This window comes from Pezoporus occidentalis, unplaced genomic scaffold (assembly GCF_034315485.1).
Source record: "Pezoporus occidentalis ecotype Australia unplaced genomic scaffold, CSIRO_AGI_Poc_V1 ctg1, whole genome shotgun sequence".
NCBI lineage: Eukaryota > Metazoa > Chordata > Aves > Psittaciformes > Psittacidae > Pezoporus > Pezoporus occidentalis.
Window position 1 is genome coordinate 7,630,930 of NW_026912778.1, and position 20,211 is coordinate 7,651,140.

Consider the following 20,211-nt stretch of genomic DNA (forward strand, 5'->3'; position numbering starts at 1 on the left):
GCTACTAAAGCTCTGCAGAAACTGCCATTACAGCTTGCTGACAAACCCATCCTACCAGGCATCCAGTCATGAAAATAGAACAATTGTTCAGATGTTAACACTCACACGGCATTTTGGAAGAATCAAGAATGTGAATACTGAGACTTGAACACCAACCAAATAGCTGAGAGCAAACCCGTGCAGATTTGGAGAGCTAGGTGCAGAAAGCTACATACATTGTAACAGAAATCAGAAAGTAGAAGCGTAAGCAAACACATATAGGATCCAACAGTCAATGTGATGCCATTAAAGTGTAGAAAACCTGGCATCTAAATGTTCCAAATTTTCTGTTGCACAGCAACATAGAGCGCTTGGAGTCTGGTCTTGCAGCAGCGCAAAATATTGAGAGCTTCCAAATAGAAATGCATCAGCAACATGGAACAAACATACAATGTTCAAAAACATCAAAGTACTTGAAAAGAGCAGTAGCCTAGTCTGGAAATTCACATTTCCTGTATAGTTTTGGTTTTTTGGGAATGAAAATTCTCTGCCTCATCTCACTTATAAAACGGGTTTTAAATGACTCCACTCAAGAGCAGTATTCTGAAAAAGACTTCATTGCCCTTAATAAAACACTCAGATATTCTGGCAAAACCAATATTGAAACTCGTTAGGTATCTAATAATTTTTCTTTTACAAAATTTGGATAATAAACCTAAATGAAATATTGAATGTTCACTCCCTTAATGGCTACAAAATGGATTGCATGGACAATTATTGTAACCTTTAAGCCTTTATTACAGCACACAGGAAAATGGCACAAAGCCACACTGCAGATAAACAATATTAGGATTTTTGGTTTGTTTTAAAAGCACAGTAATACTGCAACACACAAGGATCCCTCCAGCTTGACATATTAGCACATTCTCAGCAAATAGAACAAGAACAATGTAATCATCTTGTATGCTTTCCCCATTTGGGGTTATTAACTATTTTAATTTTAAAACCATTTTTAAAACTTCAAATTAGGGAATTTATGGTCTTAAATTCCATTTTCATGTAGGTTGGTCAGTTATAATTTCTAAATAACATAATCGGTACATCCCAGATAGCAATATTGCCATTTATTAAGACATTTATAAAAGGGGTTCATTTCAAACTCCAATGCTCAGACAAATCAATCTGCTCTTTATTGCTTTACTATGTAGTAGCCAAACACAGAAAGAAAGTATTCAGCAGTGGTACCTGTTCACGCTAATTCCAACTGTTTGTGAAATCTAATGCAACTTGCCCACAAGCTAAGGAAGTAACTTTTAGAAACAAGTATGCGCTATCTTCTATGATTAATTACATAACTACATCAATAAATTATTTTATTCTCGCAATTTTTCCTCAATGCTTTAGAAGACAGGTATGCTTAATTTTCAGTAAGACAAAGTACACAAGAAAAATAACACAACTGACATAATATTTAGACTTTGAAGACATCTTTTATTACTAAAGACTGTAAACCCCTTATAAATGTGATTTGTTTATGTCTTTGGATCTGTAAAATATATTTCTAATTAAATCTTTTAAAATAACATCCTTAAGTAGATTAACATGGGCTGTATAAGAGTATAGTTATGGCACAAATTCTGTTACAGTTAGTCTTAATATTTTTCTCAAATATTTTGGAGATGAATCTAAATGTCTGAAAAAGAAAATGGTTTTGGTTTGTGTTTGGTTTTGGTTTGTTGTTTTTTTTTTAAAAGACAAGATATGCAATGCAGTATAAGGAATTATTCCTGTGATGCTTCACTTGCATGTCTTTCTCTACATAGCTAAAAATACACAAGAAGTTCAGGTAGCTGTCCCTCTTTTGAAGTTTCTGGCTAATACCAAATACAACAGGAGAGGATTTAATGAAATGGGATGCCAGGAAGAGGAACAGGAACTTACAGGTGCTTGGAAGAATTCATTATTTTCTATATTATAGACAATCAAGCAGGAAAAACTTCTAAAACAATTATGTCAAAACAGAGTTTAAAATAAAACCAGTAAGAAACCAGTAGTTCTAGTACCGACTTTCTGATGTAAGCACACAACACTTGATGAAGGACTTAGAAATGCTGAGAAGCCCCAGCTACTAAAAAGGCAATGTCTAATTCAGCATGAAAGATGACCTGCTGACTTGTATTTTAACAGGTGCACAGGATGCTAATCCTCAACACTTAAAATTTTATCTGACTCCTCTAAAGTTACTGAATGTTGTTTATGTTGTTTCCTCTTTGATGTTTGTTAAACATTTTTTTCTATTATGTCCTACTCAAAGCATTTGAACTGAACAAATCTAGAGCATCTATTTTAAAATACATTTGCTCATATATGTTGTTACACAAACGTTACCTTAAGTTAACATTGAAAGTAAGACAAAAAAAACCAGACATATCATAAAATGATTTTCAAAAAATATTAAATGTTCTGTTCAATAACCTTCATAACTTAAGGATATTATGCATCTAGCTTAGGCATAGAAAACCAAATAAATCATATTCATCTGATAGCTACAAGAAATCCAGCAACTGGAGAACTGGAAGACGCCAAACAGCTGCCGAGTCCTTTTCCAAACAGGAATGCAAGCACATTAGCACAACTCAAACGCTCTTTCTTTGTAAAATGTAAAGAGAAGCACAGACTTCATGCCTCTGTTTTGGGGGGAATGAAAAGAAGAATAGTGAGAGAAGACAAACTTTGGTCCAGAAAAGACCAAGCTTGGTTCAGATCTGAACCACTTTTTCATTGCACCCTATTGCTATCCGTAAAAATTCTACAGACTTACATGACAAAGCCATATTCGTGGCACAAAAACCCAGGAGTTGTGCCACCCACTGAAGCAAACACAACACTGTAAAATAAACAAAAGGTCTATATCTCCCCTTTACAGCTTTTCTTCCTGAAGTACATTCATGACATGGCTACCCAGAATCTACATAAACAATGCAGGGTAAAGTTGATATCCAAAGTTATGTTTCATTCAGATTTTTTTCAGTTCTCATAATTCATGATAGCCCTCTGATCACCCAACTGAAGACTAACCAAAAGTCTCTTTCAAAATGCAATGCAATGGTACCTTAAGTGTCGTAATAGGGAAAATCAGAATAAGTGTCGTAAAACATGTCACCCTCCTCCTCTTAGTAGGCATGCTCCAACTTGACACTCATTCTACTAAGCAGCTGTGTATTTGGACACCATTACTCTTCTCTCATAAGATTATGAAAGGCACCACTTTATTTAAAAAGCTTTAACACAAAAAATTTTCTTATAGCAAGTTTTGTGACATATATAGTTTCTCTTTGTAGTTTAGTGTAGTACATTATTTCCATAATTTCTCAAACTGTTTCAGAAAGTAGAAATTTATGCCTTTGGGTGGATACCATATTTTTTTTTTTTTTTCCTTCACTGTATTAAAATTGGTGCTCTTATACAGTTAAGGCTCTATACAAAGTTCTGGTACATGAATGGTGCACCCTTTCATTTGTAACATCACAAAGAGTTTGTGTATTCTACTGCTTTTAATGAATTTAAGGTGGGTTTATTCAGGTGTTTCATCTTTCCTGTCTGTACACCTATCTTAGACAACACTTCTAACATACAGACTTGCATATCTGGATTTCCAGAGAATGGCATTACCAGTCAAGGATTTAAATATCAATCAGTATCTCTAGACAAAACAGAAATTCCCTGTACCACATGTATTTTAAAAAAGTGACTCAGATATTTAAGAGACTATGAAATTCCAGTTTTCTCACTTTCTCACTCCTTTGAAAGGATACACAGCCATTTTAAAGCTGTATCATCTAGTTATACACCCTCTGCTTCTCACGATGGTGACAGATGCCACTTCAAGTACAAGTCTGATATCAAGCAATCCCTGCTCTCAGCAACATTATTATATGAGCATGCTTGATCTGCTTAACCAGTCTACCTAACCACTGGCAGCAAAGTTCTATACAGAAGGGAAGTATAACTGACCTGCTTACAAGTAAATTCAATCTGAGTTCTGCTAACACAGTAAAGTTTGCTCTACAGTACTTGTTGCAGTCCTCTGGATACCTAACACAACCCAATTATTAAAAGCATTATAGAAGATGATTCCAAAATAAGTCATGTATGTGCTTGGAGACATTACTCGAACTAGAAACGTGTCAGACAGCAGGCACACACAGCCTGCTGACAGACAAATTGTAGCAAATCTTGGCCCCCAGGAGTTAAAAAAGTTACCACCTCCAGCTGCCCATTCCATTCCTCAGCTAAAGGTTCCTCCCCTCTTTCTCCCTTCCTGGAAACCCACAGGAAGGAATGTGTGTTGGTATTCAGCCACTTCAGTTCAAAATCTGTCAATTTAAACTGCTGATGAGTTTAAACTAATGTGCTGGCCTTTACACTGAAAAAAAAAGCTCTCACCCCCTACCACCCATTCTGATACAGAGACAGTAACCTCCTGTTAAAACATAATATCAAACTGAGGGTAGAATACCTCAAAATGCACCATACAAGCTTCCTCTGAAGGCTATTTAGCCGTACTTTTTTGACGGCTCGGTGTACTGATATGGCTGTATGAGCGAAACTTTGAGAAGTCACATTTTGCTTCTCCTTCCCTTTGTACACTTCCTTTCTTAGGTCCAAATAAGTGTTTTCATCACCAACCCCATGTCTGCAAGAACTTTAAAAATTCCTTCTTCAGCAACTAGTTCACCCTCTTCCTTAGGCATGTGGTACTGTAGCTACTATGCTTTCGATATTTGAAGTAGCTTGACAGAACAAACTTTGCTCTTTCTTATTTTTCTAGAAGGCAGTGCAATCACCCTACTAATCTAAATTCATGCAACTGACCCTGGTATTTTTGCAGGTTTTACAATTACTCTTTGTTTTAATGAACTGCAAAAATGTCACGTGTTCTTATTAAATAGCTGTCTCTAAATAAATGAGAAAGTAAATAAATTGGTAACATTCAAATCCCAGAACAGCCATCATGTGCAGATTTGTTTTTCATCACATATACATTTAGTACATGAGAAATGAACTTGACAGAAATTTTATGTTTCAAATGAGAGTTTTCATCTCTGTAAATAATATCATCTGTAAATAATATCTCTCTGCCACTATGAAATCTAGACAAATCAGAGTTTACAGAGTTTTCATCTCTGTAAATAATATCATCTGTAAGTAATATCTCTCTGCCACAATGAAATCTAGACAAATCTTTTCAGCTGTTCGAAGTAATACTTCCTGGACTGATAAACCTATTTTAGATCCATTGTATTTTTTTTTAAATTTATTTATGTGTAAGGCCTTTAAATTATGCTGTCATTATAAGACAAGTGTCAATTACTCTGAATGTAAAATTTGCTTGAAATAATATCCAAGTTATGAATGTTTTCTCACCAATTTGAATTCCTTTCAAAACTTTTATCCTACGTTATGGTCTTTTATTTCTTCTATAATTAACTGGGGTTTTTTTCTTCATTACAAACTGTTTCTAAAACCAGTGAAATCATCCATTTCCTTTAATTTTATACCCTTTTCATACTTTCATACTTTTTCAGACCTTCCTTCCACCTTTATGGACTCCTGTATATGAGCTCCTTTTCCTACTCTCATTTACAGCATTGGAATCTTAGAGCTAGGAAGAAGTTAAATATAACTGAACCACTGCTGACACCTGTTGTCCACCTTGAGAAATCTGTTTTAATCAGGTCTGATGTACTTCGTACAGGGAAATATAGAAAAAAAAAAAAAGATAATAATTAAAAAGAAAAACAGATATCTTTCTTCCTCAGTTCTCAGACTCACAATGTTGCAGGTCCAGGGAGAAGAACTGGGTGCCAAGTGGGGACCTACGAAAAGGAGTTAGAAACCACCTCACTGCATAACATAAGCTTCCCTAGCACCAATTCAAAGTGAAATTTCAACCAACTTGGAGGAAGAAGGTGAAAAACTGCCTCACCCTGCGAACAGTGTGAGATCGCTAAGCCACCAGGTAAAGAAAAAGGATTCCTGTGACATGCCCAGATACTAAATGAGGCTTCTAGACAAGACGATTTACATACTGAATATGTATGTAACAAAGTGCAAATGCACAGAAACATCTTATAGGAAACAAGGCAGTGAATGGCAAACCACAGTATCAATGAAAGCAAGATACAGACATCAAGTGAAAAAACAGGGCTTCACCTCTAAGGTTACCTATGCTTTATTACATAAATACTAGAATCAACCAGAGCTATCTATAAACACCAACTTCCCTCTAAAGACAAAAGCCTTAGCAGATGGCAAACAATTAATATGCAAAAAAATCTTTCAACACGGAACAACCCTTTTTTCTTTTCGTTAAGTTACGAAGGAACCAGGACGAGAACACGTCCTGCAAGTGTCAGCGGTGGGAGTACTGAAGAGCCAGCCAGCGCCAACAGCGCTCCGCAGGGACCTCAGGGGACACAGCCGTCGGGGGCCACGGCTGCGCGCCAGCACCTTCCCGCGAACACGAAGGACGCGGACAAACCCCTGCAGCCACAGCTCACGAAAGGAAAATACACCGCTCACAGCTAAGCAGGGCACAACCAAGCCGGCATGCCTCCTCTATAGATATGGTTTTTCTTTCTATAAAGCAGAACAACGCAGAACACACCGCACAGGCTCCTTTATGGAAGCCTATCACCTTCGCTCCGCGACACTTAAAGGGCACGGCGCGTTTCTTTCTCTAAACCCCACAGTACGAGGATGTAGGTCTCAAAAGGCATCGCGGCGCAAAACTAAAGGCCGTCTACTAAGAACAGAGCCAAAGGCGCCCTGGCAGCTGAAAGGCGCTAAACTGCATCCGCTGCCTGCCTAGCTGGCTGGCTGGCTGGCTGGCGGGAGGAACACGCCTAGCTTGGCGCAGCCCCGCTGCGGACGGAAACTGCCAGGGGCCGTTGCGGCCCTTGCGCAGGCGCAGAGCGGTGCCGGGCCGCGTAGCACCGCCCCGGCTGGGCAGGCTCCGGGCGAGGCCGCCCCATCCCGCCGGCCGCGCGCCCTCCTTCGTCCGCGGCCCCAGTGAAGCCGGCACCGCCCGCTTCCTGCTGCGCCCCAGCAGCACCGCCGGGTTCGCCGCTCCCCCCTTTCCCCCCCTCCCTCCGAACAGCGGCTGGAGCCTGCGAGCCGGGGCGGCCGGGCCGAGCGAGGAGATGAACACGGTGCTGTCCCGGGCCAACTCGCTCTTCGCCTTCTCTTTGAGCGTGATGGCGGCGCTCACCTTCGGCTGCTTCATCACCACCGTCTTCAAGGAGCGCAGCGTGCCCGTCAGCATCGCGGTCTCCCGGGTCACGCTGTGAGTGCGGGCGGGAGAGGGGAGGGAGAGAAGGAGGGGCGGAGGAGGGCCGGGCCGGGCGGTGGCTGCCCGCTGGCGAGGGGAAGGGTTTGGGAGCCGCGGCTCTTGCTGGGCTGCCCGCCGAGGGGCTGCTGTGGAGAGAGTAACGAGCGGGACGCGCGGGGAGACGTTAGTTCCCGCCGCGACCGGAGGCCTGCCGGCGCTGCCGCCGAGCCCCGCTTCCTGCCCGCTCCCTCGCTCCCGGCCGGGGCCAATGAGTGAGCCCCACGACGGCGCTCCGCTGCCTCGCAGCCCGGGCGGGTGGGAGCTGGGGCGGCACCGCCCGCGTTGGGCTGTTCGCCGCTGGTCCATTCGTAGGGGATGCCGGCGGGGTCAGCGGTACCCGGGCAGGCGGGCTGGCGTGACACCGTGCTTGCGAGCACCAGCCGCGGTCTCTGTGTCCGGGTGGTGACAGGGGAGAAGAGCCAACTGCTTTTGGCAGTTCCGGGAGTGCAAGGACCTTAACGAACTGGATTTAGTTTAATACCGGTTGTATAAGTAGTCCCCTTAGATTTTTCCATTGGCAAAGTATTTTTCTTTATTTTTGGCGTGGTCTGTGGCAGCAGACTGATTGGAATGGCGTATCTTCCTGTGAAATGCACCAGGTGTAGAATGCATAATAACAGCATCAAAAGCATGTTGCCCTCAAGACGCAATGTGCTGGTGCAGACTCGTGCCACAGGAACTACTTTTCAATTTTCCTACTATTTTTTTTCTCCGTAAGGAAACTGTCACAGAAAACTTCCATCAAACTAAATATGTATGATGCAAGGGACTGTCGTTTTGCAAGCAGCTGAACTGCTGCTACTGACACCAAAAAGTGGTGGTCTTTGCTCCTGCTTTTAGCTTCGTAGTCTTTTACCGGAGCCTCGCAGGGGAAATGGGCTCATAGGATGCTTTACTGAGCTGCTTTAAGTAGACTAATGAGTTTGGTTTTTTTTTTGGCCAAGTTAGTGACCTAAAGCAGCTCATGGAGCTTTGGAGCCACCCCGAGGTAAGTGGCATGAGTGGATGGCTAGCAGCAGGGTTTGACAGGGGAGATGAATGCAGATAAGGAGAACTGCCATCAACTTTTGAATTGGTTTAAAACCTGTGGAAAAGGAATCCTGTATTTATGCTAAATTGAGGGTTGCCAACAGCATAAAACTGGCATGAAAGCATGTATCTGAATGTTCCAGTGAACTTAACATCTGTGAGGTAGCATAGTAATGCCTTATTTGGATGAAATCTACACTGCCCATACCTTTTATGATGCACAGATTGGTATTAAGGAGAGGCGTTATACCTTACTTGCATTTTTGAACTTCTCAGAAGTTCTGCAGACCTCCAGATTTAAGGCCTGATATCCCACCAGGTTGTGATTCAGAAATGTAGTCAAGTGCTTGGTAAGGGTTGCTATATAAAAGGTGTTGCTTTTTGTAAAGGGATGGAAATTTGTAACAAGGTTTAAATGCGGAAGTTTTGGTGGTGTTTTTCTTAACTACCATCTCCAAAACTGTATGTGTGTGGGGGGGATGGTTCTGCTAGTGAACTTGGGTTTTGTTTGAGATTACTAAGCTTAGTGTTAAGGAAATGATACTTTAATGGGTTAATTTTTAAACTGGAGTAAATATAACTAGGAAATTCATAATTCATGATTTTTTTTATATGAAAATTTAAGGTTCATAGCTGATTGCCAACATGCTTATGGTATTCTTTGTAGAGGGTAAGTTTGGTGAATTGGCAAGCTTTGTGAATACCTATGAAAATACCTGCTGTGTCCCTGTTACTTTCCAATCTCTTTTTTTAGTGTGGTTTAGTGTGGCAAGGTCAGATATTCCTGCAAATGTGGATTTGTAATAAAGTTTTCCAAAACTTTATGGTTTTTTTTTGTACTGTAGAAGAATATAAGCATCTTCTTTATACTGCTACTTAGAAATGTTCCAGGGAGATATCTTATAAGTTGGGGGGGAACTGCAAACAAAATCATAAAAAGGTTGCCAGCAAACAGCCGTACTGCTGGTATTCCAATTAGCTTTATATCTTTGGGGATGGCTAACATGTACTGTACTGAAATGGAATGTAGTGCAGTTCAGGTACAGAAAAATACAGATTTTTGTTAACAGGAAAAAGTCTATAGGCTATTTGTGAAATTTGTACTACTATGGTGTCAAGGCCTCTCACTCAAATCTGGGGCTACATAATTTCAGGAGGGCAGGTTTTATTTTGTAATGTTGATTAGATATTTTGACAAAAATATTTCAACACAAGTACAGAAAACAGATGAGGGAAATATGTCATAAGAATAGTAGTGTATGTAATGCATGAAAGAGAAATAATGAGAAAATCTAATTTTGTATTTTGTTTTGTCTTAGAAAAAATCTAGAAGATTTCACTGGACCAAGAGAAAGAAGTGATCTGGGATTTGTCACATTTGACATTACTGCAGATATCCTTAATGGAAAAAGTGGTTTGAAAACATTTTGAAATAATATCTTGACATCTGTTTTAGTTACTTATAATCTTCAGATATTCAAGACTTGATGAAAACTAGCAATTTTTCTTAAAACATAAAGCAGTGAAAAGTGGTGTTTTACATAACTACAGCAGTAAAGTAGACCTTAGAACAGCTGTTCCATCTCTAGTAGATGCCATAGGGCAAGTTGTTTTCTCTGGTTTTAATGCCTGTTTTTAAAATCAGACTCTTAGTGAAGTGCCCTGTATGTAATAATGAGAAGTGAAGTTTAACATCTGGACAATATTATCATTAAGTGAAGTTGCTATTAGTGGTTTGAGGTGTATATTAATTATGGGGTTTATATAACATGATTTTGACTGTCATCCTCAATCTAGAAATTCTGATGCACCTTTCAGACTTATTTTGTTGTTAGGCTTTCAAAGTTCTTGCCACATAATAGTTGCATACAAGTACCTGTCTTGTATTTCTCTGCTTTCTTGCTAGTCTGGTTTTTACTGGGGAAAGTGTGTTGTGTCAGGGTGGTTTTAGTTGATTTTGGTTGGCTTTTTGGCAGTAGAAGGAAATAATTCTTAGGATTTAGGGTCTTGACATAATAAAAAATGCTGTGTTTTTCTGCAGAGGTTGGTACCAAATAGAAGGCAATGTGCTTTACCTCAGGTGTTTTACACTAATACTTGCCTTGCAGCTGGGCTGAGATTCCTGAGATTTTTCTCCGCCTGCTGTTTTTTGTCACTCTGTTAGGCAAGGTATTACCTCTGTGTTTTGATTTCCCTGTTTTGGAGAATACTACTTTGTGTAGGCAAACCAAACAAAATACAAATCTTGAATACATGTGAATGCTGGATAAAAAGGTTAATCAGATTTTTGCAGGTGTGTGTTCCACAGGAACAAGAGGAATGGGTTTTTATCAGCTGGAAGCAGGAGAGATGAACTCCTAAGTCTGAGTTATACTTCTGAAATGCTTATACATGTTAAAACCAGAGACTAAAATTCTAAAGTAGGTGAATTGAATTGTACACAATGCATATAGGGGGAGGCAGAGCAAGATACTGAAAGAAGTTTTCTTATACAAGGATTAGTCTGCAGTATGCAGACATAAAGATTCCATGTTTTAATGACTCTTAATAGTAGAGTAGCTTTAAAATTTGTTTGAGGAAAAACTGACTTAATCATTCTTGCCTGGCATAAAAAAAAAACCCTTGCAGTGTGTAGAGTTGTAAAACACAGCTTTCTGGTAGGTGTTGTTTTGGACAAAAATCTTAGCAATACTGGATCATGGGCTCTCTTCATTAAAGGAAACAAGTTGTTAGTCCTAGAAAGATAAAATAAAATGACAGAAAAAGAAACTAGGGAAAGGAAAGCTGTTTTTGCAAACTCTTTTTAACTTAGTTAATTAATGGCTAACTTTATCAGGTGTTAAGAAATCCTACAGAGTAGTTCTTCAGAATCTTGTTTGTTGTTTTGAGTTAGATGGCAAAAAATGTACAAGTAAAATAGCTCCAGCTATTCTTGCAGCAGCATCACTTAAATAATTCTTTCCTCATTTGCCTTTTGAATTAGTGGCTTAAGAACATCATTCAGTTTTTGGATGAGTGGAACAAGCTAAAACAGATTTTTAAGTCTGATTGGGGAATCTGCTTAATTTGTTCTTTGAGATAGTTGCAAATATAATAATAATAAAAAAAAAGAGCATTGGGAAATAGAAGATTACAGATAATCTTTATTGTTATTTAAAAGGTCTTTTCCTTAGCAGTCACACACTGCATCCTATTGTTAGACGAACAGACAAGTATTTGGAATATCAGCTTTACTACATGGTTAGTCTCAAATGGTAGTCATCAGTTTTTTTATTGATCAAAAAACTGCGCAGAGTTTTGTTCCATTCTAGTAAGCTGACTTTCTTTGTAGTAAGTAGGTAATTAATTAAATTTGCTAAGTCCTGATGTCCCTTCCAATATGAAATACTTCCCACCTACTAACTTCTTCACTGTCGGTATGGCAGGCTGTTTGAACTCTCTACCCTTCGCCAATTTTGTATTTATATATTGTTTAATACTGTTATATCTTGATCCACAGTTGGATACCAGGGTTCCTTGATAGTAGAAATAATCACATTGAAGATATTTACTAAGGAATTCTTTCTTGCCTTTTATGTTTACGATTTTGTAATAGATTGCCTAGCAGCAGATTATGGTTACTGTCTTACAGTGTCAAATACAGAACTCTTAAATCATTGGAGGAAATAGCCATTTGATTTCATAAATAGTAAAATATAAAACCCAAAGCCACCACCAAACAGAAAATCTGTCCCTTTAATATGGTTAAAATATATGTTAGAGCTCCTGAAGTGCTCTGATAAGAAATAAGCTGAGGTATGTTGAAAGATAAGAGCTCACTGCAATTACTGTAGTCTATTTAGATCTAGTAAAAATAAAACAAGGTTATGTAAGTACAATATGGTATTTTTCTTAACTCTCATACATCTGCAGAGTATATTTGACTGGAATGTTAAACAATTGTTTCTATATTTGTCTGCAGAATATTCAACGAAAAACAATGTAAGTATCAAAAAGAAAGTTGGAGTAATTACCCATTTTGTGCTGCAGCTATTTTTAACATCCTGAAGTTCTGCTGGGAAGAGTTAAGGCACCAGCATTTCCTACTAGCTTGGACTGTTTTTGCTGGCCTTCATGATTGTTATTTTCTTGACAGTTTAGCTGCAGGGTGGGAAGTTCAGCCTCATGAAGCCTAACTTAACATGTGCCCACCAGAGTGGGAGAAAAGTCACACGTGTCTTGTTCACTTACATTGGTGTGCTCAAAATGATTTTTTTTTTTTTCACTTATTTGCTCTGTCAGTTTTACTTTTCCCTAACATTCTGCAGCTGTCTGCTGTTAGAAACAAGATACAGTGGCCTTTGGTCTGGGCAGGTGTGGTGGGTCTTTCTTTTCATAGATCATTGAAGCATTTGCCTGTACCAGCGACTGTAGCCCCAGAATACGTTTATTTTATCTCATCACACTTCTCATATTAATTGGCCTTGCTGCATCCTTTTAATTGATTGCTACTTATGTTTCACTTCAGATAGCTGATCTGATAAGACCTGTGTGGAAGTGTACAAAACTGAAGTGATTGCATTGAAACACCATGCTGCCGACTGTACCACTGAGTTCTAGTTAAAGCTAATACAGTCACATTGCAAGGATATAGTGAAGGCTTTTTTTTTATATCTTAACTTGCTGCAGAAAACTATCTCACTAGTTTTAAGTACCTTAGTTATTTTATACATGCTGGTGGATATTCTGTTTGTACTAAAATAGTGCATAGGGTTCTTTATTAGGGTCTGGGACTTCATTGTCTTGTTTCATCTTTTAGACTTTTTTTCACATAAAGCTTTCACAAATATTGCAAAATTTTATTTTCTAATTTGTTCTTTGTTGTTTCCATTTATTCTGTGCCACGCTTCGGTGTGTAGTAGTACCAGTGTCCCCCTCTGTAAAGCATTATTTTGTTAAATTAGTCATGGATTCCAAGCATGTACTTCAGGGGTTTTAGATGAATAATGCTATGAAATTCCAGTGACTGAATATGATCTTATAAGTTACCTTGCTGACTTAATTATAATTGTATTTTTAGGCTCTAAATCAGGTGGTGCTTTGGGACAAGGTCATGTTGAGAGGAGATAATCCAAAGCTGTTCTTAAAAGATATGAAGTCAAAGTACTTTTTTTTTGATGATGGAAATGGTCTCAAGTAAGTATATCCTGTTTTTATCATTATCACTATTATTCATGGTGTCTTGATGAACTTGCATTAATTGCATTTTAGTTTCTTGCCATGGTATGGTGCTGATATTCTGTCTGATACTTTGTCAGTCTGTTGCATCTTTGTAGCTTGATTGTTAAAAGATAACCTTGAGGTACAAGATACTTTGTTTCTTCTGTAGATTAGAACGTACACTGCTAGTGTGAGCAATAGGCTTCTGGTTTCTGTTTCCAATACTTGTGTGTGTAGAGTTCATTCTGTGATACACTCAACTGCAAAGGAGCTTGGTAACAGTAACAACAAAAAAATTCTTCCCTGAAAAATAAGTAGTACTTCATGAAGTAACTAAATAAAATTAACGCCATTATTTCTTGGTCAGGAAAATAATTTGTATCCTAATTTAATATTAGTGATTACTAATTAAATTGTTTATGTTGAGTATTTGTGCTGATAGTCTTCATTGCTTTTGCAGGGGAAACAGGAATGTCACTTTGACTCTCTCCTGGAATGTTGTACCAAATGCTGGCATTCTACCTCTTGTAACAGGATCAGGACATGTGTCTGTACCTTTCCCAGATACCTATGAAACAACAAAAAGTTATTAAATTATAGTACTGAATCCTAAGCAAGATATTTTTATAATTGTATATTGTGAATAAATTTTATTGCGGTTTCTTCTCATACCCCACACAACCCTTCAGTGAAAGGTACCTAATTACCTCAGGCCTAACAGCACAGGAAAAGAAAATGAAAGTTCAGGGTTGGGGTTTTTTTGTTTTTGTTTTCATTTTGGTTTGTTGGTTTGTTTTTTTGTTTTTTAATAAAACAGTGAAGCTGAAACTTAAGGGAAAGGCAAATTGCAGAGTAATGGTTTTGGGGGGGAACTGAGGAATTTTTTTTTTTTCTTTTTTTTTTTTTCTCCTGTCCATTTGGGTATTGACCTCCTTCTCTTTTAAATAAACGTTTTTAAACCAGAAGATAGTCTTACTGTGTTTTTTTGTGGTTTTTTTTTGAGACGCTGAGGTAGTTATTTGATCTGTGTAGAAGTCAAATACACCTGGAGTCAGTTTCTGTGAGTGCCTGGAGGAAATGTCTATTCTGTTTTGCAGCATTTTGCTTAGGGTGTTAAAGTAAGGTAAGTTTGGTCCTTTTAGGACTGCCAACAGCTACTTTGAGAACTACAGGCTGACTGACAGATAATAAGCCATCACATTGTGTTTTGAGAGCCATTGGTGTATCCCACATGCAATTCTGTATTATAAAACATTTTAATAACTGATTATAAAGTAGCTAACTGTAAGAATAAAGACATTTTCTCAGTGTATTAAGCACAAGTCAGTAAGAAGAGTAAAAGCTTTAGGTAAAGAAAGACTGCTTACAAAGTGACCACTTGATATTTATTGGGATCTGCTCAGCAGGAACAATCAACATACATGTTCCAGAGGGCACTGGGTCTAATACTGGGCTCCTCCATAGCAAGGAATGGAGCAGATGTTCTCCAAAACAGTCTAGGAAAGCATCTAAGAAATAGAGGATTTCCCATAGGAACACAGAAATTTAAACAGATTTACCAGCTTGAGCATGGATATGAGTCTACCTTTAAGTCTTCCTGATTTCCATCAAGTAACAAGCAGTTTGTCAGCACTTCAGCTGAAGAAGTAGCCTCTCTGGCTGCAAGTCCTGTTCTGTGTGTCCTCCTTCATTCAGCTATAACTGCAAATGCTTGTCATATTTGGGAGGACAGAAGAAACAGGTTATTAGGATTGCCTCTTGGCAGTAATGGTGCTTCATACTGAGTGACTAGTGTTTTTTGCTCATATATCCACTGCCACCTTCCTGACAGTTCTCTGTGTACACATATGTCTTCAAACAAAGTATGTTAGAGTTAATTTACTGCCAGACTCAAAAAGAGTAAACATAACCTGAAATTAAAACTATGAGGTTTTTAATACTGGAAATTAGGGGGAGGGGTGAGGTGTGGAAACAAAACAAAAAACCCCAAACAAAAAATAAAATGGCAACCCAGGAGAAATGATGAGATTTGGAGTGCCAAGCCTTTCAGAAGAAGAGGTGCTGAAGACTGGAGCAGAGTCTTCCGCCTTCATTGTGAGTTCACCAGGGCAGATAGATTTCAATGAAGCCAACTTACTATCAAAAAGGGATGTTTGTGAATTATTCCTAACTATTCAGTACATTCTCCATGTAGGTGTATCAATCAAAAAGGTGTTGAAAAAGTTTCCAAAAGGTGCTTTGTCCTTACAAACAAAATTTCATTTAAATGTGAAAATTAAAAAATTTTCACAGGAATTTTTTAGGACAATTTTTCATTTGTATCCAGCATATTTACATGAATTTCAGTTCTCTGAACTTTTGCTGCTTTCCTCAGGTCAGCTTAATCGGCACACTGAGGACCCTATTATGTCTGAGCTTTGATATCAAATGTGTATATTGTTATAAAAACTTAACTGTTACAGAGATCTTAATACTGTCATACAGGAGGAAAGTAGAAAAATATTTTTCTTAGAGATAATTGGGCTAAGTTGTGGAGTTTTGTTAATTGCCAAATTAAATTTTGTGTTTATTCATAAATTATATTCCTGAAATGTTTACTGAAATTTGTTTCTGTGGCTTGGCATTCAACCACTTCCTTGTATTCCTTTGTCAGTACTGTTAGAATGTGTTAGTGTGGGCTGTCTGTGAAAGAGGTACTTTTAACTATAAAGAAAAGGATCTGTTATCAAAAAGCTCCAGAGGTAAATCTACCTTTTCCTCCAGTATGGTATATTCCTTCCAGCAGATAGTAGCAGAATTTTAAGGTACTAAAATTGTAGCTTCAGGCATGATGCTTGAAGCTTTTCTAGCCTTTCCCAGTGAAGAGAAATTATGTTTGACGTCATTAATTTAGAGGGCTGAAAAAGAAACCATCACTGAGTTCAAGTTCTTAGGGAGAAGAACTTGTTTTTTTCCTGAGGGGAAGGCCAGCATAGATGACCACTTAAATGATACTCTAATAGCTTGCTTTTTTGCTTCTCAGCCACCAAACAGGGCAGGATGCTCTGTTTTATTCTTGGTTCAGGGAGAAAGGATGCAAATTCATCAGTTGGTCTCTTTAAAGCCTTTCAAAAAGTAAAATAACTACTGTATTTTGCTGTGATGATTCTCAAACCATTTATAAAAAGAACATTCTTTTATGGAAACAAATGGCATTCACTTATCTTGTCTCTTCTATCCATTGTATGAAAAGTAGTATTATTCCTGATTGCTCTCTTAGATGTGTTACTACATAAATAATGATGTTTTATGTAGTGATGTGTGCAAAAGGTGTATTGATAGCAACTGATTTACTTAATGGGAAAAGGCTTGAAACCTTTTTGTTGGAAATCTGAACTAGAAACACTTCTGATGCATTTCAGATAGCAATTTATTGAGGTTCTTAGTTCTTGTCTAAGGACTGAAAAAATGCAAACTCTTAACTCAGCCTGGGTTTCCATTTGCTGTTGAGAACATGCAGCCCAACGCAGAAAGCCCAATGCAGGAAAGGAAGCTAACTTCAAAAAAATACGTACTTACAGTTCTGCTACTTTGTACATACAGCCTTATTCACAGATTGTAACTGTAGATATTGAAAATAGACATTGAGAAAATGAATGCTATTGGTTGTTTATTCTTTTAATAAGATTCTTCCGAGCAATGAAATTAAAGCTGGCTATTCTATAGCTTCTCAGCCAGATTTAAGTAGAGTTTCTGCACTATTTTTGGATTACAAATGTTGAAAATGTTACGCTTTTGAAAATTATTTCAAGAGGTTTTGCAGAAGCAGTTTTGTTTAGATTGAAAATTCAGGTATTGGAGGAGCAATCTTGCTGTTAATTTTTGTCAGTAAATACATAGAAAATAATTATTTGTCTGGTATTTAAGGAACGTTCCAGTTTATTTGGCTTCTCAATTTTCTTCCAAAATTGAGATTTTGTCCATTAAAAATAGTCTAAAACTGTTTGTAAAACATTTCTCATAGAATCATAGAATAGTTAAGGTTTGAAAGGACCTTAAGATCATCTAGTTCCAACCCCCTGCCATGGGGAGGAGCACCTCCCACTAAACCATCTCACCCAAGGCTCTGTCCAACCTGGCCTTGAACACCACCAGGGATGGATCATTCCCAGCTTCTCTGGGCAACTCATTCCAGTTCCTCACCACCCTCACAGTAAAGAACTTCCTTATATCCAATCTAAACTTCCCCTGTTTAAGTTTTAACCTGTTACCTCTTGTCCTGTCACTACAGTCCCTAATGAATAGTCCCTCCCCAGCATCCCTATAGGCCCCCTTCAGATACTGGGAGGCTGCTATGAGGTCTCCATGCAGCCTTCTCTTCTCCAGCCTGAACAGCACCAACTTCCTCAGCCTGTCTTCATACAGGAGGTGCTCCAGTCCCCTGATCATCCTCGTGGCCCTCCTCTGGACTTGTTCCAACAGTTCCATGTCCTTTTCATGTTGAGGACACCAGAACTGCACACAATACTCCAGGTGAGGTCTTAGAAGAGCAGAGTAGAGGGGCAGGATCACCTCCGTCAACTTGCTGGTCATGCTCCTTTTGATGCAGCCCAGGATACAGCTGGCTTTCAGGGCTGCGAGTGCACACTGCTGGCTCGTGTTCATTTTCTCATCAACCAACACCCCCAAGTCCTTCTCCTCGGGGCTGCTCTGAATCTCTTCTCTGCCCAATCTGTAGCTGTGCCTGGGATTGCTTCAACCCAGGTGTAGGACCTTGCACTTGTCATGGTTAAACTTCATGAGGTTGGCATCAGCCCACCTCACAAGCGTGTCAAGGTCCCTCTGGATGGCATTCCTTCCCTCCAGCATTATCAACCGAACCACAGAGCTTGGTGTCATCAGCAAACTTGCTGAGGGCTCACTCAATCCCACTGTCCATGTCATCAACAAAGACATTGAACAAGACCGTTCCCAACACCGATCCCTGAAGGACACCACTCGTTACTGGTCTCCAGCTGGACACTGAGCCATTGAGCACAACTCTTTGTGTGCAGCCATCCAGCCAGTTCTTTATCCACCGAGTGGTCCATCCATCAAATTGATGTCTCTCCAATTTAGAGACAAGGATGTCGTGTGGGACAGTGTCAAACGCTTTGCAAAAGTCCAGGTAGATGTCATCAGCTGCTCTACCCCTGTCCATCAGTTCCGTAGCCCCATCATAGAAGGCCACCAAATTGGTCAGGCAGGATTTCCCCTTAGTGAAGCCATGCTGGCTGTCACCAAGCACCTTGTTGTTTTTCATGTGCCTTAGCATGCCTTCCAGGAGAATCTGCTCCAAGATTTTGCCAGGCACAGAGGTGAGACTGACTGGTCTGTAATTCTCCGAGTCATTCATTTTCTCCTTCTTGAAAATGGGGGTTATATTTCCCTTTTTCCAGTCATTGGGAACTTCACCTGACTGCCATGATTTTTCAAATATGATGGCCAGCGGCTTCGCAACTTCATTTGCCAGCTCCTTCAGGACCCGCAGATGGATTTCATCAGGTCTCATGGACTTGTGTACATTCAAGTTCTTAAGATGGTCTCGGACTGGATCCTCTCCTACAGTGGACCCAAGGTTTTCATTCTCACAGTCCCTGCGTCTGCCTTCCAAGACTTGGGTGGTGTGGTCAGAACATTTCCCAGTGAAGACTTGAGGTAAAAAAACGTCATTAAGAACCTCAGCCTTCTCCAAATCCTGTGTACCCAGTACTCCCCAGAGCTTCTGGAGAGGGACTGTGTTGTTCCTAGACTGTCTTTTATTTGCAATGTACCTATAGAATCCCTTCCTGTTATCTTTCACATCCCTAGCCAAGTTTAATTCTAACTGGGCCTTAGCTTTCCTAACCCTGTCCCTAGCTTCCCAGAGAACATCACTGTATTCTTCTCAGGCTGCCTGTCCTTGCTGCTTTTATAAGCCTCTTTTTTTCCTTCAAATTTTCCTCAGGAGCTCCTTATCCATCCAAGGAGGTCTCCTGGCCCTCCTGCTGCACTTCCTTCTAGTTGGGATGCAACAGTCCTGAGCCTGTAGCAGGTGATCCTTGAATAGCAACCAATGGCCTTGTGCCCCCCTGCCCTGTAGGGCTATATCCCATGAAATCTTACTAAGTGGGTTCCTGAAGAGGCCAGAGTTTGCTCTTCTGAAGTCCAGGGCAGTGAGCTTGCTGCATGCTCTTCTCACTGTCCTGAGGATCTCAAATTCGACCATCTCATGATTGCAGCATCCAAGGCTGCCCTGGAGAGTCACATTCCCAACCAGCCCTTCCCTGTTGGCGAGCACGAGGTCAAGCATGGCACCTCTCCTTGTCGGCTCCTCTATTACTTGCAGAAGGAAGTTGTCGTCCACACAATTGAGGAACCTCCTGTATTGCCTGTGCCGGGCCGTTCCGTCCTTCCAACAGATGTCAGGGTGGTTGAAATCACCCATGAGAACAAGGGCCTGTGAGCGTGAGGCTTTTCCTATCTGTCTATGGAGTGCTTCATCCGCAGGTTCTCCTTGATCAGGCGGTCTGTTACAGATCCCCACAGTAACGTCTCCCATAGCTATTTTCCCTTTAACCCTGACCCACAAACTCTCTGTTAACTGATCACCT

At 39.7% G+C, this 20,211-nt stretch overlaps 2 protein-coding genes across 2 annotated transcripts in view; one reads left to right on the plus strand and one right to left on the minus strand.

Annotated features, from left to right (window-relative positions):
- Positions 1-7,609, minus strand: part of ASB5 (ankyrin repeat and SOCS box containing 5) — a 38,407-nt gene extending 30,798 nt beyond the window's left edge. Inside the window, exon 1 of the mRNA XM_062618839.1 lies at positions 7,253-7,609. The gene's annotated coding sequence lies outside the window, so the exon portion shown is untranslated. The remainder of the gene's footprint in view (positions 1-7,252) is intronic.
- Positions 6,972-14,565, plus strand: SPCS3 (signal peptidase complex subunit 3). The gene is made up of 5 exons (XM_062619343.1): positions 6,972-7,327; positions 9,721-9,794; positions 12,306-12,382; positions 13,461-13,576; positions 14,061-14,565. Exons 1-5 carry the CDS (start codon positions 7,185-7,187, stop codon positions 14,191-14,193), a joined length of 543 nt encoding a protein of 180 aa, XP_062475327.1. The 5' UTR covers positions 6,972-7,184; the 3' UTR covers positions 14,194-14,565.
- The last annotated feature ends 5,646 nt before the right edge of the window (positions 14,566-20,211 follow it).

Excerpts from the sequence above, each read along its gene's own strand:
- SPCS3 (XM_062619343.1), top strand. The coding sequence starts at position 7,185 with ATGAACACGGTGCTGTCCCGGGCCAACTCGCTCTTCGCCTTCTCTTTG. Across the intron at positions 7,328-9,720 it reads GCGGTCTCCCGGGTCACGCT|AAAAAATCTAGAAGATTTCA; the intron begins GTGAGTGCGGGC and ends GTTTTGTCTTAG. Across the intron at positions 12,383-13,460 it reads AATATTCAACGAAAAACAAT|GCTCTAAATCAGGTGGTGCT; the intron begins GTAAGTATCAAA and ends TTGTATTTTTAG.